The sequence below is a fragment of the Struthio camelus genome, chromosome 9 (assembly GCF_040807025.1).
Source record: "Struthio camelus isolate bStrCam1 chromosome 9, bStrCam1.hap1, whole genome shotgun sequence".
Lineage (NCBI taxonomy): Eukaryota > Metazoa > Chordata > Aves > Struthioniformes > Struthionidae > Struthio > Struthio camelus.
In genome coordinates this window covers 19,390,104-19,410,158 of record NC_090950.1, presented here as the reverse complement: position 1 = coordinate 19,410,158, position 20,055 = coordinate 19,390,104, and the positions used below count along the sequence as shown (strand labels likewise).

The following is a 20,055-nucleotide window of genomic DNA, read 5'->3' as shown; positions in this document are numbered from 1 at the left end:
TGCACCTCCTGGTGTCTGCACCAAGACACCCATGTGCATGCGGGCACACAGACACACGTGTGTGTATATGCACAGACAGATGCATACATGTGGCATTTTAAGGAGAGTGTGACATGTTGTGCAACACAAGGTCTTGGATTTCAATTTGTATTGAAGAAGCTTGACTGTGACTCACACACAGGGATAGCAGTCATGGACGGAGGGATGTTGGGGGTGGGGAGGAGGGTGATCTGCTTGTAAATGGACCATTGTGAGGGCCCAGCAGATTTTTCTTCCCAGCATTAAACCAAATGCTTTCTTTTTCAGGATGACCTGCACTCACTGACAGGTCTGTGTGGGTCCCTGTGCGTGCATGTGGAGACACTATGCCTGTCAACTGCATCGAGGTAAGCTAGCAGTAGTGTGGCAGTCAGCATGCCCAGATGCTTGGGAGGTCTGCTTCTATATACACAGCACAAGGCAGCTTTGGAAGGATGAGCAAATTTGGCTAGAACAAGGCTTCCCTCCCTGCTTTTCCTTGCTTCTCCCACCCACCCACACCCACACAGCAAGCCAAATACAGCCTGTACTGTCTGTAAACCAAGCTAATGCTTTGGAGCTTCAATCAGATAATCAGCTCTCATGTCCCAGATTCTAATCAACATATACATATTCATGCTTTAATTGGAATGTGCCATTAGCGTTATCTGCTGTACAGCCATGGGCGAACAGGAGCAGAGCTGTGCCCATGACTGCATCTTGTGGTTTTTTTTTCAATTCTCTGCTTGCCTGCTATCCAGGAGTGCCTAACAGTCACGCGCCCAAACAAATTTGCCAGCAGTTAGGCAGGAGGACTGGAGGTACAAGCAAGAGAGAAGGGGAAGGTGTGTGTGGAGGGCTCAGCACACACCCAAGGCATGGAGGGCACTGCCTGTCAGCTGGGAGTAGTTGAATCTCCTGCCTATGTGCTGGCACAGGATCTCAGCCTCATTTCTGCTTCCCAAGCAAGGCACTGGCATGCCACCCACGTGGGCCCAATCCAGGTGAGCGTCTCTGTGCCCGCTGCAGTGGTGAAACCAAAATCACCCTGTGATGTTTCCTTAGGGAGTAGCTGAGTTTGGGAAACATGCACCATTTTGCAGTCTGATCCTAGAGTTTCTTGCTTGGCAGCATTACAAACTGACAAGATTCAGCAGAGGCAACCAACTACTTCTCTCTAGAATATGGGACAAAGCTTATGAGAGGACACTGAAAATATCCCATCCATCCTGCTTCACTCCTGGCTTTCCCTGCCCACACCCCGGGAATTACGAGGAACCAAATTTTACCAAGTTGTCATTTTGGAGGTAGGTAGGTCATCAGCCCTACAGGATTGCAAAGTGCCCTGGTTCCACTGTGCACCAGTGTCTGGGAAGGGCTCGGCACACACCCTCTAGCAGGCAACCCAGGACACAAGTCTGCTTCTCGTGATAGACGCCACAGCTCAGGGTGTCAGTGGCTGCAGCAGCAAGAGGCAATGGCTATTGCTTTAGCTAATGCTTCAGTGGAGAGAATTAATTGTTTAAGCAGCAGCTAGGGGCAGGAGGGAGCAAGTGATTATGCACCCTTGTTTTCTGCCTCTAATTACTCTGTTCTAAACCCATTCCCAGCTGATGCATTTCAGAGACATTTGAGCTTGTGTCTGTCTGGAGGCTAAATGTACAGGATGCTGCCAGATGGAATCACACTTGGTTCAGGTGAGAAACAGAGCACAGTATGACAAAAAGCCAAGGAAATGCATGGCTAAAATTAGGAGTTCTAGTACATGAACAAGTGAGTTAATGTGGGATAGACAACACACCAAAGCCTGTCCACTGCAAGACAGACTCATAAGAGCTGTGTTTAACAAAAGACTGATAAGAAGAGTTTTTTTTTTTTTTTTTTTTTTTAAAAACCACTGCTTCAGACTCTACGGATAAAGGTGATGCTTATAAAGCATCTTCAGTAGGCCTACCACATCTTCCTACTCAACAGTGTCTTTGCACTTCTTTGCAACATCTGAGGCCTCTGCTTTAGTAAATCTGGGATGTTGTTGCCACAGGGAAATACATTGGGAAAAATCTAGGGGCTGCCATGCTGTTCCTTGCACTCTAATATCCATCAGTGGTAGTAAATGGAACAGACTAGTCATCACCAGGGCACCTTCACATCCGACATCATCCCAAGTCACAAGGCCTGAAACACCATGAATTTGGAGTTAGGGGGCAACTCTGCTGACTAGGATGGAGGAAGAGTTGTCTTCCACTTTCTGTGGCTAGATTACCGATCCCAAATACATTCTGATTTGGGTCAGATGAGAAGTGAAACGTAGCTCTTTTGGGAGAGCAAGTCTGGAAATGATGTCTTGAAGGAGAAGCAAATATAATATGATCATATAATAATATATTTACATTATATAAATATACATATAAATACATTATATCAAAATATAAAATATATAATTATATATTAATAATAATTAATAACAGAGCACATCCACAATAAGCATGCATACATTGTACGCATAATAGTGAATGCAAAAGTCTTTCATTGTTTAAGCTGGGGAGAGCTGTTTAAACGAATAACAAGCATCGTGGTTTGTCCACCACTAATCACTACAGACACTTAAAGAGACTGAAATTGCTTTAAAAGATTGCTTGGTGTCCAAGTGACAATTACACTCAAGCTAATTTGTCGTGCAGCCTGGTCCAATCTATATGTCTGCACTTTAAAGGCTCATTTAGCTTGAATGAGCAGTGATCAGAAATAAAATATCAAAAGAAATGTGTTGCATATGTGTGTTTTTAATCAAAGCTGGTACCTGACAGTACATTAACTAGTGCCTGCCAGGCTCTTTGCCTGGGCTTTGCCTGTGCGCCCATGGGAGATGGACTTAACATTTTCCCTGTTATTACTCAGTAAGTTTTTCATGCTTTTATATTGATTAAGCTTGATATTATTTCCAAAAACAAACAAAAAAAAATCCTACCTACCAAAAAAAAAACCTGTCCTACCACCACAACACCAAAACCTTTCTAGTTTGTGTATGGTGATTTTTCACACAGAACAGCTCCAGTTTGCTGACCCTCTGCAAATCAACACATTCTGTAATATTAGCATAACATACAACTGTAGGTGCTATTAAAAGCCACAGATACATAGATACACATATGCATACACAAATGGAAAGCAAAGAGAGTAAAAACTATCCCTGAATTGCTGTATGAGCAATCTGGACTTTTCTGTATTTCCTGTTCCTGCAAACACTTTCTTCACTAAGCTGCTGCATAATTTTTCTGCACATGGTGAACAACCAGGAAGTTTCATCTCAGAGATAATTGCCATTGAAGTGGTGGGTGAAGTGATTCCTCGCGATGTATGTTGCACCTCTATTTCCCAAGGGACTAGATTCATCCTTGCATACATTACTGTGTCAGCCATCATGTCGCAGTATTAATGCTCATGGTGGTACCTGAACAAAAGGAAAGCTGGGTGCATAATGCAGCTGGAGGCTGCAAAATACTGGCCTGAAAAAAACAGCAAAGCCCACATGCTGGGGCATGCCACAGCATTCAACAGAACAGACATGCAAATGTAGTAGGCGAGCGGTTTGAATGCTCCTTAGAGTCATGACAGAGCGAAAGATGCGCTCAAAACAGGGAAGGACTTGCCCCTTTTCTCTAACATCTTATTGCAAGCTCTGCTCACGGAGACTTTGATGGATGCAGCGCAGACAAGTCACGTGGAGCTGGGCCCGTTTTACTCCAACCCTCCCCACAACCTTCTGCTACCTACGATGCATCTGAGGCTTGGGAACAGAGTCCTCCGTCTGGAGTCACAGTCCCAGACAGCTGAATGCTTTGGGAAGCTGACACGTGCCTTGGCTTGGGAGACTGCCAGCTCTTTGATGCAGCAGCACGCACAGAGGCTGACTGCAAAGCCTGTGGAGGAGGGAAGGGGTGGAGGAGCCCTTAATTTGGCTGCCAACTTCCAAAGCGCTCACTTGCTCGGGAGGTTATGTGACAGCTGTGATTGAAGCAAGCGTGGGAGGACGCAACTGCAGGAAAGGGAAGCTCTTGGGTTGGGCTGGGTTTTTCAAAATGAAAGCCACAGTGGTATTTGCTGCAATGAGCCTGTGCTGTGGGTCAAGCACCTCTGCTACGGCAAGACTTTCAGCTAGGAGAGCCACAGGAACGTCCTAGTTAAATGCATGAAAAAGGCAACTATTGAGCCATTCAACAGACACCAAGCGCATGACATCAGAAAAGAAGCCTGTGTTCAAAGGATCTCACTGATCAGTATCAATACATGGGCAGGCAGCAAATAACAGAAGAAGCTAGGAAACACAGCTGTGAAAGCTATTATTTGCAAAAGACTCGCATCCCAGCCAAGGCAGGAGAGAAGAAGACAGAAGAGAAGCGGGTGACAAACCTCATGCCCTAAATAGGCCCTGTCCCTTAGCAAAACACAAAGTGGGCTCTAGCGAGACATTCTCCCCAATGCCTCAAATAATCAAAAAGCTATTGGAAAAAAAAAAAAAAACACCACACAGGACAAGCCGACTCCTGGCCACTCTCTGCTCGTCCCTCACCCAAGGGTGCCCCCCCCCAGCAGATCAGGGATGGTCAGAAAGCCAAGAGGGCAGAGGAGAGGAATGGACTGCAGGTTAGACAGAGATGCCACTCTAGGGGGCCAAATGAGTATGTCTCCATTTTTACTTATTTTGGGGAACAAAAAGTAGTGCTTTTTTTTCACGCAACAGAAAAAGAGCTTGGAGTTTTCTTGTTTTTGAAATCAAGTTAGTACCTGACGAGTACTAGGGTCATCACACTGGAGACTATGGCTCTCCATTTATCCAGCGGTCAGCTCTTAAAAAGCAAAATCCCCTAGCATGAGCATGTGGCACACTTCAGTAGCGTGTAGTCGGCTGTAGCAGGAGGGCAAAAGTTCAGCTCAACTTCTTTCACTGACGTGTCATACTATGATGGATGCAGCTGGGATGACACCATGTCATCTAATTTTGGACCTCTATGGTGAAGGTATCTCTACCCCCAGTGACTGACTTACTAAGCTCTCTTTATAGACAGTGAAAGACATGGGTGTAAGTCATTTTTTTCTTAGGGTAGACATATAAAATAAGTAAGTCCACAACTGTGCTGGTAGAACACATTTCTCTCCCATTACTATAAGCAGAGTCTCACCGTCTAAAGTCAGGCAAGGTAATTCCTACCTGTACTGACTCAAAATGGGACTGGAAACCCACTGAATGATGTTGAGAAAACTCATCACAGAAAACATCACAGTATGATCTTTTCTGACTCTAATTCCTTCTAAACTTTTGACCTAGATGTAAAACACAGCTGGAGGGGTGTTTTCCCTTCCCAGCAACTTCTCATGTGGCAGTGCTTTTGAATTCATCCTTTTATACTCCAAAGCTGAGAATTCCCTTTGGGATGGTATGCAGATACAGGAAGGAAAGTGGATGAAACGCTAATAATGTAGCCCGGCACCGCTCTGAACTTTTGCAACTACTGTCCTTGCTTCTTGATCTTGCTCCCCAAAACCTGCACCCCCCTTCCCCCCCCCCCCCCCAGGCTGCAGTTGCAAACTCATCCCTCCCCACATCCCACTGATGGCGGGAGAGAGCAGCTGCCATACCTTCAATGGGTTTGGGTACAAAATGTGATGAGGGTTTGGTTTTCTTCACCCGGTTTCCCTTCATAATTTGACCTTCTTTATTGAGTCCCAGGAACCACGCTCGTCCGGATTCTTGCTGCCGGTACAGCGTGGAAGAATAAATAACGTAGTAGTTTTCAAAGACAGATTCCTTAAATTTGCACTCGGGTGTGAAAACATCCTGCAGTGAGAGTGAAAGAGAAGGAAAAAGCAATAGAAGGAATTAATCACTGATCTCCTAAATTAGGCAACACTGAGTGATACACAATGGTCACGCATTACAGTCAGTTTAACGATAGAAAACAACAGGCATCAGCAATGCCAGCTCCCAGCAACAACACAGATCTAGAAAACTCCCTGCTGAAAGGGAAGGCTTTCACCTTCACTGACAATGGAGAGCTGCAGCTTATAAAACAGCCCACAGCAAATGGGCTTGAAAAATTGTGCAGGAAAACTCAGGAATTTGTGTCCCAGTAAGCTGGAAACACAGCCAGAGCAATGCCCTTGTCTGCATGTCAAGAGCCACTGTTTGTTCTGGGTATCTGGAAATATTGCGGAGGATATATGTTCTCCCAGATCCCATCTCTAAGGATTTAGACTGAAATACTAAGCAAAAAACAAAAAACAAAAAACCAGAGAGAACTGAGAATAAAGATAATGCCTTGCTGCTCATCTGCTATTACCAATGCCTTCCTTTGGGCTCACTCTTGCGTCCCCTTTGATGGGCCAGGAGTGTACCATGGTCAGTGTCCAAATCACTGACGCTTCTTCAAATACTTGTGAGCAAAAGGCTGCTTACAAGGGACATTTAAGCGACTGTGGAGAAATGCAATACAAGAAATAAGTATGCAACTTATTTATTTTTGAAAGGGGAAATGGAAATTTTTCAAAAAGGAGAAAGAAGTAATTTTAAATATTTTTGACATCTAAATATTTCTTCAGATATAGAGATCCAGTCTCACACCTGCCCAAGAACAAAAAACAAATGGGCCTGTTAAAGACATCTCCTGAGCCCGTACTGGTGCAAGGGGAGATAAAAACAAGGCGCCCCTATGGGAGGTTGTGTCTTTGCCATCTGGACTGTATTTGCTTAAGTCTTGAGGAGGATGCTACTCTCAACTATACCCAGGAGGAAAACTTGCCACGTACCACAGATTTTTTAAGATTTAAAAATCAGGGAAATAATATTATTAAATCTCTTCTAAATCAAGAGCCAAGAGGCAGCTGGCTGGGGGCTCTGTGACAGGGGCCTCAGCTTAACCCTTCACTGAGTCACACACAGTTATCAGGCTGTTTTTTTATTTTTCAGACTTTAACTTTGACCAGAAAATTCATCATGGCCAAAAAAAGTCTCCCACTGGCTTCCTTAAAACTACTATATTCCTGCAGAAAAAAAGCTCCCGTTGCAATGAAGAAAAACACTGTCATCAAAAAAATCCCTTCTGCAGGACCCAGACAAGGTTGGATGTGGGACCCTCCCCCCCCAAGAGTGAAGGCAGGTGCGGTTGTATCCATCACTCAGGTGAGTGATGCTCTCTCAAACAAGTTCTAAGCTGAAGGTTACTCGCCTCAGTAAGTCCTTGCCACTCAGAAGACTTAAGGAGTTTCTCCAACCTCCCTAATGGAAAGCCCATGACCAACATCAGAGCAAAGCATCTGGAGTATTGGCACGTATTTACTGCAGACCTCATTTAAGAGTGAACATTTTGAGCATTCAGCAACACTCAGGAGGTATGCATTCCCAAGTGCTTTTGGGGGTTACATAAAAGTGTTGCTGGTAAGACAATAAATCCAATGTGCAACAGACCTACGGAGCCAGGCAGACTTGAAGTCACAGAAGATAAAGAGCAGCAGAAATCACAGAGCTGTGCTGCATGCGTGAAGTTTGCATCAATCATTAGCACCACGCAGATAAAAACACTTTCAGCCCAACGGGTCATTTTGCCCTATCTGAGGGAATCTTTCTTGCTGTAGAAATAAATATTTTAGGAGAAGGGAGCGAAACAAGTTAAGAGAGCTCTAGATGACTTAGAGCACTATAAAACAGTGTTTGAAGTAGTTTCCCAAAAGATCAATGTTTAAGCGCTTCTTAAATCTGCTCTTTATCTCCAGGCTTTGTCTTGCCTTGGAACACATAGCTCACGTGGGAGCCAGGCAGTCTTCAGCTGATTTCCTCACTAGCCTGCACAGTGTCACCCTGTAATGTCTACTCTCCACAGACTGCAGGGTCCGGGGCTCTCCTTGGCATGGAGAATACCTCTAAAACTAGCCTGGACAACTCAATCCCATTTCCCATGCCTTAGTAACTACCCCATCAATAAAAAAGCTGTTAATAAAATTATCCTTAGGAGGACTGAAAAGTTTGTAGGCAGGGAGGGGTAGCTACTAGGTTGCCTAAAACATGGAATTTACAATGCATGAGATATTTAGATTTTCACCATTTGTTTTAATTTCAGCTTGGAGAAAAGATTATTCTCTCAGTTTTCAATGAAGCAGAAATTTAACAGCAAATACTGTTCTTTCAGAAAGAAAAACTTTTAGATTCTATTTATAAGTTCTATAAAATGGAAAGTTCTAAGGTAAATATCTGTTTTAAAATTATTGCAAAAGTTCACAAAAGCACATGCCATAGCATATATCACATGTACACAATAAAGCAGCAAAATTATTCTGTTATTTTAAAGTGGATGTGTTTAAAGACATCTTCTTATGAAGCATTTCAAAGAATAAAGCAAAAACGGTGATTTCCACTAGGTGTTTAAGCTTCCCTAAAATGAGACAAATAAAGAAAGCTCTACAATTGGTTTTTGTAAGTTGGCTGGTTGATTCCTCCTTCCCCACAATTTAGTTGAATACCACTTTAAGGCATTAACTGTTGCAACAACACCAAAAACCGTTCCAGTTATGTCCATTAGACAGTTTAGATTTGACAGATGAGTTCTAGTTAAATAACATTTAACTAGACATTTTTGTTCACTATTATTTTTTTTTTATTATGTATATCACTACATCAGCAACAGTTGGGCTCCCACTGTGCCCTGCAAAGACAAACATACACTGGGATGAAATTCCTTCTACCTCTAAAATGATAATTTAGTATGCAAAACCCTATATTGCCGACAGACAGTAAAAGCCTATAAAAATAAACTACACACACAAAGTCACATACACAAAATATAAAGGAAAGAACAGGCAGCAAGGTGGTGCAGTGGAAAAGCACTGCTAGGGCTCCTTAGTTGTCTTCACTGATCCCCTAAGAAATGGGCTCAGTTTTTATGAAAACACTCAAAAAAGTTCCTTTCCGATTACCAGCCTGTCACCTGCCTGGGATTCTGAAGCCTGGCAGTGTCTTTCCTGCTGTGCAACCCGTCACCAGTGATAACGACAGTGCCTGCAATTCCGCAGATGCTTTTGCCACGGCAAAGAAAGCAGCGAGAATCCAGCTCCGTCCTCTGGAGCCAGTGGGGCTCTGCAGGTTCAAGCACCAGGACTCTTTGCTGCAGGCCCCACAGGTGCAGACCTGACCCAAAGGGCAGGCACATGGAGAAGGAAAACAGGTTCGCAGAAAAGAGATGGGACAGACGAGCAGGGGCTCAGGCCACTCTCCCAAATGCTGCATATTTGGCATGTCTTCTAAATCTCTTAAGCACTCACACCTGTATGTTTTTCTTTATCAGTATCTTCTTAGAGGCCAATATCAAGCCTCCAGAGTTTACAAGGAGCAGCTATATTGCATCACTTAGTTTCTGCCCACATCTCTCATTGAGGGCTTTGCGAAAACCAGTAACAAAGGGCCATTTGGATATTAACAACAGTACCTCTACCAGCTTTCCTGCCAAAATTAGTTGTGGTAATTATGTTAAATGAAGTGGGAACTGCTGTCTCAGGTATCTCGGACTGAGAAGAGCTAGAAAGAAACAGGAAATGGCAGGTGAGCTTAACAGGCTTCACACTAACAAGGTAGTTCCTTAATAATAAATGCTTCACAGGCTGGAAACTCAGGTAACTGAAGGTATTTTTGGAAAATACTGAACTGTTGGCTAGACCTCTGAGGCATGCAGGATTTTTTTTTCTTTTAAGATGAATTTAGTGTTGATGAAATGTGCTAGATGGGCAGACTTAGAGTCCAATGTTTTCTCTTCATCCCAAGGTACGGAATGGGTTAAAAGCAGCAAAATATAGTAAAACCTCAGGCTATCCCCTCCACTAAGCTTCTGGCAAGACATCCTCCTCCAGAGCTAATGGTAAGACAGGCAGTACCCGCTTTGACTTGGTGCAGGGACCTCTCAAAACAGGCTTATAATAAACCCCACTCACTTAATTTCCCTACTCTCTACTTGGTGGAAATAACATGACTACATACAAGACAGTGAGAGGACGGATAGCTTCATCTTCCAGTCAATAACCTTTTTAAAGCCTTTAAACAAAGTAATAAATTGTGACTCTATCTTCTGTAAAAACTCCATCAGACTCAATTCCTTGTCAGCACCTCTGTGAACTCAGCTCACTCAGAAAATCCACCAGTCCTCCTCATTAAAGATTATGCTTGTGATTTAGAGAAAAAAAGAAAATCGTCTGTTTTTATCTTGATATGAAATATATACTTTTAACAAATTTATTTTTGGACAGAAAGTAAATAAATAGATACAGATCCTGAGGTATTTTGTTAAGGGTCTGTAGATATTACCAAAAATATTTTAAAAAACAGATTTTTTTTTTAAGTGTTAAACTAAAAACTCGCACGAAATATTTATAAAAGAAATCATAGTCATTTATATGCAAAATGATTAGCATCTGCCTGCAACTTGTTTTCTACATCTCAATCCAGTCCTTTGAACAAAAGACAATTCCAGTAAGACAGAGTAATTAGATTTGCTTTAAAAAACAAACATAAGTCTGGTTTGTGCTAACTCCAGTTTTCTTGTATTTGAAATTGTACACTATATAACAGAATGGCAGCTACCACACAGAAAATTAGGGAGACCACATTCAACGACACTTGGAATCAAAGAGCGCTATATGGGCGTAACTGCCCTTTGGAGGGTTTTGCACTGTCAGGCCTGCTCTGGGAGGGCATAAGGAACCGTGGATTGCTCCCTAAGCCATTTCTGTTTCAGAAAAACAGATGTTCAACCTATCCTTGATCCCAAAAGTATTACCCTCCATATGTAGATGGAAATGTGGACTGGACGTCCAGACACAAGCTGAAACAACCTTGGTATAATCTGAGTCAGTCTGGTCCTTCAGGGGAGCGCTGGAAACGGCTGGCCGGCTCTGCCTCTCTCCCCTTTCTTTCTAGCATAAGCTGGAAGTGGGATGCAAGAGGACAGATTTTTCCTAAACTACCTCACCTTTCACCTGCCGTGGTCAGGTAAATCTATCCCAGGCTCTTAGCCTCGAACACAAAAAGTTCAACTGGATTCTCTTTTGCACTTCTGTAAAGCAGGAGCAGCTCCACAGACGTCTGTGGAGAAGCATCGCTATTAAATGTGGGCGTGAGGTTGAAGTCAGGCCCAGGGTACTTGACAAATGCACGGTCACCCTGTGAAGCCAAGTGGTAACTTGGCTCCTTTGAAAAATGCCCATCAGCATGACTGCCCAGATGCGTGCAGATGATCAAATTAGTAATCAATTGATTAGTCTATATCCCATCGATGCACATACACGCTCAAGGAAACCATGTGTCATGTCTCGCATCTCTGAATGAGCGTGCAGGCTGGGCAGCCCCGCGGCTGCACACATGGCAGCGCCGGGAAGCTGCATCCAGGAAGGCTCCTGAGCCCAACTGAAAGCTGCTGCAGATGGGGTGCGCAGCGGGAACCAAGCAGCCGCAGTCTAATTACAGAGCAGCTGCTCTGCATGGAAAGCATAACGGTGGGGCAAGGCAATACCATGCTCCAGCAGCGTAGGCACAACAATGCCACGGCAGCAGGCAGCCCTGGTGCTGCTCCGAGTGACCGGGAGCAGTACCAGCCCCTGCCCAGACGAGGCTGGGAGCACTGCTACCACCGGCACCCTGAGCGTCCTCAGCTGGGAGGTACAAAGAGAGGGTCCCTCCCTCTGTGAGCAATGGCATAGTGGTACTGGGTATGCACTTCTGTCTGACCATGAGGGCCAGTGAGTGCCTGCCCTCTGATTTATCTGGGCCAAGCTCCAACTGGCATAGAGGCACCTGCTGTCCCCCAGGCTGTGGTGGGAACGATGATGGGTTTCCCTGCGCAGCACTCTGGGACAGCAAGGAAGTCAGTGGGAAGGATGTTACTAGCTGTTATATCCAAACCCAGCTGCTTGTCAGCATCCCTCAGGACTAGGACACTTGTTTGTGCTGTCTGCCATTTCCCTACAAACATTCTCAAATGTTAGCTGCCAAATAAATAAAGATCTCTCTTTTTTTTTTTTCCCCTGAAGATGTCCCTTTATTATAACCCAAAGGAGAATCACAAATATACACATCCACATACAAACCTAATGACTTAATAAATTTAGTCCCTGAAACTAGCAGCTATAAAAGAAAAAGCCCATTCTGCAAGCAGTTTCTGCCACTGTTTAGGAAAGGGATGTTAATTACGAGTGTTGAAATATCTAACAAACACATTCCCAGAGTAATAGTTTTCCTTTATTTACAGCACTTACGGGTTTCTCTTTATGTTCTGCACAATTACTGTGCCAGACCTTCAGATGGGATAAAAGCACTGAACTGCACCGAAGTCTACGGCACAGTAAGGATTCCCTCACAGAGAATCTGACTCAGGATATTTACGGATGTTCATGTTAATACTTAAGAGTTTATCAGTGCATTAAAAACACATTAAGGAGCTTCTTGTCAATACTGAATCATAAGCATCATCAGAGGTATCAGCAGTGGCATTTTACTAAGGTTGCCGAGGAAGACTACGGAACAACTGGATCATGTCTGTACGAATGCTGTTCCATTCAAAGGGAAAGCATGGCAACGGAAAAGAGCATCTACTTTACTCTGTTCCTTAGCCGGTAAAGCCCATTCCACGTTGCCCACTGACCTCAGCCAGAGCAGGGTTTAATCAAAGCTCCCTCTGATGCCACCGGCACTGAGCTTCTGACATGTTGCGACCACAAATCTCATATTGACAAGCTTGTTCCTTGCACACTCTTATTTCCAGGAAAGGTTTTTAACCATGTAGTTCCTTTTCACAGGATACACCACACTACAGACAACTGCAGCAGTCCCCCAGGGAATGACAGCTTACATACAGTCTGATTGACTTCAGTGTCCTCCTGCCTCAGTGTAGCTTCTCCGATGACCTAGGGTGGCATCTATCTGCAAATGTTTTAAAATAATTATAGCTGAGTTCTCTCTTGGCATGTGATCAAGTAACTGCAAATTTGCATCCAAACCTTACATCTCATCACATCTTTGTCCAGATGGCAGGTGATATTCTACTGTTCACACTCCACTTTTCCTCCCCCTTCTAGCTCCATAAGAGATTGGTGACAAGTCTTCTTGGTGGCCTTTTAGAAGCAGGAGAGAGGAGATATGTTTTAAAATAACAAGCTGCTACAAAAATATGGGAGTCTACAGTCCTGCTGCAGAGCACAGATTCACTTGATAAGACAATACAGTATCTGCAAGCACTTCGGCTCTGCCTGGGCCATCTGTGGGTTCAAGGGAGCACATTTTCAAATAAACGGGCAAAAAACTCAAGTGCCAGACACTCGTCCAGCTCTTTGTATTTTGTAATTAAGCTATAGATCTTTGTATGTGGATACAAGCTGTTCTAAGGCGCCCTTTGCTGTTTGAGGGCTGGTTAAACTACCCATGTCGTCCTAGAGAAGGTTTGTGGATGTTTCAGACACAGGTGTGATTGCAGCTCTTGTGGATGTGCCCAAGGTAACACTGAAGTGGAGCAGCAAGGACATCTGCCTAGGCACATGGCTCAGTATTGACCAAAGCTCCGTGGCAGGTTCTGCGATACACGCTGAGCTCCTTTCTGCCTCAGCTAACCAGTTATCTCGATCAAAGCGAGTTCATATAGTTCTATACAAGCTACAGTCTCACCCTTGGCAACAAAGCAGATGAACCCAGGGAGTTTCGGGGATCCAAATTCAAATCTGTCTATTCCATCCTGCCTCAGTATTGTGTTCTCCTGCTTTCCATTCTTGACCTGGCCATCGTGCAGACCCATTTTTACTAGTATTTCATAAGGTTAAAAATGCCCAAATTCACTGTAACGGCCTTTGGCAGGCTGCTCATCATCCAGTGCTGACATGAACACAGTTTTCAATTTAATGAGTGCTGACAAGAACATAACTTAGGATGACTCTGAAAGCTGGACTGCTCACTTCCATGCCTCCCTGGAGAGCAGTGGGTTTTGCTACACACGCCTGGGTAGGCTGGGTGAGAGAACAGGCTCAGGGAGTAAGATTTGGGTACCAACAACTGAATAGCTTTATGTACAGTATTATCCAGGGAAGACAGCACACTGAGCAATTCACAGATGAGACAGAGAGGAAGTGGCATATTTTCTTGTTTGCTTCATTTTTTCTTAAGGACGGACCCAAAATTCAAGTTCATGGCTGGATGGAACAAACTTTAATCCCTTCTCTTCAAAATACCAAGCATATTTGAATTTTAACTGTTTGGTTTGTTGGGTCTGATTTCAAGCTGGAGTTTTAACATCTTCTAAAAGTTAGAGTTGATAATAGCTGGAGTAGTGATCACACCATAGCTCACTCAAACGGCACCTGGCCCACCCAGTTCAGCATTACCTTTCTAAAAAAACAAGTGCTTCCTAAAATGGGGTTTTCTGACAGCAGTCTCTTGTACACTATTACTGGTAGCTTGGGTATCTGATGAATCCATCCCAGGACCAGCTTCTCAGTTCCTAATCTGGGAATCCCAACTCATCCATTGTCTTCTCTGCGTTCTGCTTTTCTGACAAAGTGTCTGAAATTGGTAACAATGCTAGAAACTCCTTTTACTCCAAAGCAGTAGCCAGAAATACATCTTTGCATTCAGAGATAACGATCACGAGACAAGATGGAACAAGATGAAGACACGTTAGTCGCACACAGAAAAACAGATTTCCTAAATTAGCATCTTACTGCCTTAGCTGCTAAAGCCTGAAATAACCGTGAAGAAAAATAATAATATAAGAACCCTAAAAACACAGCCAGGTGGGATGCTTTGAGCCTGTGATCTCTCTATGGGGGCCAAAGACAGTTTTTTGGCATCAGTTTGTCTGAGCCTGAGTAGAGGGCACAATAAATTGTTTTGTGGCCTTTGGTCACTTTTACAATACTGCTATCTTTAACATTGTTGATAATAACGTATTATAACTAATAAATAAACTAAAATAATGATTATGCATTTATAAACACGACCCCTTTTTTCTAATATTCTAGACAAATCTCCTAGTTGACAAGTAGCTTTAAATACTACATTTATCATATTATTATTTATACTAAGATTAGCCTCAAAGGCTCAAACCAGAGTACCAATGCTTTGGGCATGTAAGAAAACCACTCTCACCAGGACAGAGTACAGGGAAGAGCTCTTATTTTCTTCATTTTTGTGCAGAGATTTTAAGCACTGAAAGACCAACTGGTCTGCTGAACATTTCATAAAACAAGAGGTGTCAAACCTAACACACAGACTTATTTCCCCTGGGTCCCAGTCCGGTTTCTTATGTAAAATCCCTCTCTTTCTGATATGAGCAGAAGATAACAGGACTTACCAAGAAGCTCACCCGGCCTATTACAACTGTAGGCTTCTGATGTACTAAGATTGCCTCTTGGCTTTGACTCTTAAAATCAAACTACAAGACTTAGTGGAAACACACCATCGCCGACATGCTCCCTATCTTTTCTAATGCTGAAAAGATCTCTCCTGCATTAAATCAATTTCAGAGCTGTCATGACCAGGGCTGGAAATTCAATTTCTTTGCTGCTAAAACTTCCATCCCGAAAATGAGTGGTGCTAGATTATTAATATTTTGACAACTTACTGACAGGTTGGCTACAATTGGCCAATTAACTGCAAGCCCTGTGGTCTAAAGCATCAGCGGAGGCTGGGGTGAGCTGGTTTTGGGCAGGTACGATCTTACAACCCACAAGAAATGTTATGAAGGGTGGCAATTGATGTGGCTTTTTCCTCCCCCTTGTTACAGCTGCAGCAGCACCTACACACAGAGAAAGGGAAAGTTCACAGTATATTCTTAAGTAGAGTCCAGTTCTGTGACCCACCAGGAAGGCCAAAGGAAATCCACCAAAATCTGTGTCTCAAAGCCTGGGTCTGCCAGTTTTCGGCTGACCCAGCTAGGAAAAAAAGTCACTGGTGCTTTCCTAAGAACTGCCAGGACAACACCAAAGTGTCTGCCCCATCTCTCTGCTGGGGGCTTCTCTACCTTCAGCCAAGCAAACATGTGCCCAGTGCTTCAAATCCCTCCGCTCATTGTCCAGACCACCAGTGAAGGTGCATGGTGTGATAAAGGCAGGCTGTGAAGAGGGGCTACAGGCACATTTCTGTTGGTCCTAAGTATCATTTACTAGCAGTGAAGAGAGCTTGTTGGTGAGCATCCATCATGCAATTACAGCATTGCATTTGATTATCACTCCTGTGAGCAGGCTCCTCTGCTGGTCCCGACTCCTTCAGGCTCCATGTCCTTGAGCCAGATGCTCTAGGACCAGTGTCCCATCTGAAATTCTTTATGTGTTACTATGTATGAAGAACCTGTCTTCCATAGAACTTCCATATATGATGGAAGAGATATTCAGCATGAAGAATGAATTAGCCCCCAGCTCCTCCAAACATTTTTGGGGACAGAGGAAAAGGGAGAGGAAGATGCTCGGCATGAAGTGCGGACAGCCCTTTGTTCATTTATTTCCTGGGAATCAGAAAATCAGCCAACTGGCTTGGGACAGAAGTCCTATCCACATATTGACCACAGTATCTCTGCTTAGCCTGAAAGAGCTGAGAAATCTCACAGCCCAAAACAACTTTTTGAGAAGATTAAGTTTATTTATACCTTGAGTAGATTTTCACAATATCTATGTTCTGACAACATGACTTACTTTTTTTCGTTACAATATCATTTTGATGTGAAATATCACGTGCACAATGCACAAGCATTTTGTATGGACTCAGACTATGCCTCAGCTTAGATCAGACTCTTCTAGTGTAGGAAGCCAAGTGATCCATCGTAGCTGACTCTTCACTTCCCAGGAATTAGACAGAGGAAGTATATTGTAAAGGATTTTGCATTAGTGGCTACAGTGAAATTTGTCACTCTGTTGCACACTTTGCTGGAGAACTCAGATTAGCTTTGGCATCTGATCCTGTTCAGAAGCCAACTAACAACTGCAATTTCCAATCTAAGATAATATAGTCACTCTAAAGAGAGAATAATGTAATATAGTGACTCTATTTGGCCCAATGCACAGTAAAGCAGGATACCATTTTACTGTGTTGCTAAAATACAGGAGACTGTGCAACTATCTTTAAATTAGATGACCCAAAATGCATCAAAAAAGCAATCCAGTGTTAATAATTGGTATCTGCTATTTATAGCTATTTCTTGCAAGAGTCTCAGATCCCAGGGCTTACAGTCAGATCTGTGTACATTGGATTTTGATTCACAGAGGCCGTGTCTATAGCACAGGTCATGTGGTGCAACAGCACTAAATGCATAGGCTGAAACTGTCAGTTGCGAGGACCCGACATTTGCACTATACATACTTCAAGGTAGGTTTAAGCTGGCCTAGTTGTCATCTGGTCCCACAGCCTGAACACTAGTACATTGGGGCACTCCTGGAGCGTTCCCTTCAGTTTAGCTTCATCCAAAATCCAGTGTGCATAGTCAAAGATCACTCAGTGATGCAAATCAAAGAGTAGTAAATGAGGGAGGGTGACCTGAAGATTTGCTCCAAAAGTGTGCTCCTAGAGATGGCTGGGGTAGTTGGCTTACTGGAAAAGGGTTTAAGAAAGTCGGCGTGTGACGTGTGAAATGCCAGCAACCTGCTGCACGCTGACTGTCCTTAAAAGGAGCTGGGGGCCCTGTGTATGCTCTGATTTAAACACACACTGGGAAAACAGGGATGTGAACAGGATGATGTAACCTGGATTATCTCTGTTCAAACAAGGTCCTCTTCTTCAGTAGTGCAGAGTTTGCACTTCAAATTGTTCCTCTGTGATCTGAAATGCCTCACAGTCACACTGAACGTACGAACAAGAAGCCTCTTGAAAAGCACTTACTTCCACCATCAACTACAAGAAATTGCCTTATTTAATAATAATAACAAAAAAGGACAACTGTTGAGCCTGCCTATTTGAATCTCAGTGCATTGCTTGCAGAAGGCCTGGAGCTGACTACATATCCCAGCTGGGTCCCTCAGGGGTCTGAAAATGTTTTTCTTAGCACAACAAATTTTGAAGAAATCTAGATAATCTCTTCTAACAGATTAAAAGGGAAAAGGAAACCTCAGGGCTTTCTTGACTCTATCACTGAACAAGGAACCTGTCACTACCTGCTTTCTCCTATGCTAGTCCAGAACAGAAAAAAAAAAGGAAAAAGAGAAAACATTTGCTCATGGATATAACAATGCTTCCTTCTTATCCACAATATTTCATGGTTTTCATGTGTCTTGGTAACTGTCATGGCTTGATGTGGAGATGCTAAGTCCTGAATCACTCAGTGCACCAGCAAGAAGAGAATCCAACCCTCTAAGACTCTTTAAAGTTGGACTACACAGTCTGTTACAGAATAAACATTGATTCATGAATGTTTCAATTAAAATGGATATTATCACTTTCATAACACTGGAAACAAAGGAGGAGATTAGAACTCCTGTGGGAACGTAATTTCCAGCGCTTGAAGCAAAAGACACAACATTAACCCAAAGTCCCAAAGTGTTTTCTTACGTCAACTCATCCAAAGTCATAGATTTCTTGAAAACAAAATTATTTAGCAAAACTCTATTATCAGATGATGCATTCAAACTAACGGACCTGAACAGCCATTTCTGCCCCTACAGTCTAGGTTGGGTCAGTAACAGGCACGCAGTCTTTCACCATGTCCAAAACTGTTGCATAGGGAAATAAACAATGTAGCCACGAACAGCTCTCAGCATACTTCAAAACATGAAAGCATTTGGAAAGTGAGAACCTGTGAAGCAGAAATTCAATCAGGCAAGTGGGAGAATGCTCATAAAATCATCGGACTTTATTTACTAGTTTCACACTACTGCTTCTCTATTGACTTAACTGAAGCAATTATATTGCTAATACTCTCAGAAATACATGCAACAAGTCTATGCACTTAGAGGAACATATAGAAAGTAAGAGCACCATGGGGATCATTTTACTTAGAAGAAGGCAGTAGAGAAATATGAGGCATGTGAGGCACAAGAGAAAAATAATGAGAGCTGTGAGATTTTGCTTTTTAAGTTGGTCATAAAAAATAAGCTTTCAACTGACAAGGATGCTTTAAGAAGTCTGCTTTCTAAATTTAACTTTGATACTGAAAAGTCTTGGATTTTGTTCTTTTGTTTTTTTCATTAGCGTAAGTTTGATAAAAAAGGAGGCGTGATAATCCTAGTGCTACACATTTTCAAAAGCCGTTTTTTAGCTTTAGCCTCTTCAGAGGGTGCAGATAACATTTGCATGGATACAAAGCCATTGCAGAAAGAATGTTCCTTAAGTGCAGAGCTGGCTGTAAGGTTTAATATGATAGGACTGAGATTCAAAATCAGCAGCATTCACATTAATAGTCATTAAATTATTTATTCATATCAGGCTCTGGAAGCCCGTAGAAAGACTAGGTTGTTCTGAAGGGCTCAGCTCACATAAACTTTGTCGCACGACTTACTTGCGGATACTGTTCTGAGGGAAGTACATTCATTTTTACAAGTCCTGAATGCACGCTAAAGCCTTTTGCTCCTTCTTTCCCCAATTTTCCGAATGATCAAAAATAACCTGTGCACCCACTACCTTACATATCCAGGAACCAGACACTGTGATGCAGCAGAGCCCATGCTCCAACGCAGCAGGACAAGGAACACGCAGCATGGAAGGGACTCCCTGACTATTTGATCCAGTCCTTGCTACTCATGACACCAATTCCGATCAAAGCTCCATTTTACAACCCTTCAGTTTCTTTCTCCTGCTGCTTACACGGCAAGGTGCTTTCAGAAGCCCTTTGCTGCAGGAGGTACAAATCTTCTGCTTTCCAGCCAAAATCTACCCCAAAGTCCCCAGTGAAAGAGGCGTCAGGTTCATGGGTCTCGAGGGACTCCTGTGGAAGAGCAGCTGCCCTGCAAGGTGCAGCCCCTGCCTTCAAATGCACTTGCCCCCTTCACCCCACCAGCCACCTAGAGCAGCTGCTCCGGCCTTCTCACCACAATCATGTG

At 43.4% G+C, this 20,055-nt stretch overlaps 1 protein-coding gene across 6 annotated transcripts in view; it reads right to left on the bottom strand.

The window, feature by feature from the left end:
- Window positions 1–20,055, bottom strand: part of FGF12 (fibroblast growth factor 12) — a 242,389-nt gene that overhangs the window by 3,675 nt on the left and 218,659 nt on the right. For all 6 annotated transcript variants that reach the window (XM_068954101.1, XM_009682124.2, XM_068954102.1 and 3 more), the window contains one exon: window positions 5,656–5,854. In XM_068954101.1, coding sequence (XP_068810202.1) covers window positions 5,656–5,854 — 199 coding nt within the window. The remainder of the gene's footprint in view (window positions 1–5,655; window positions 5,855–20,055) is intronic.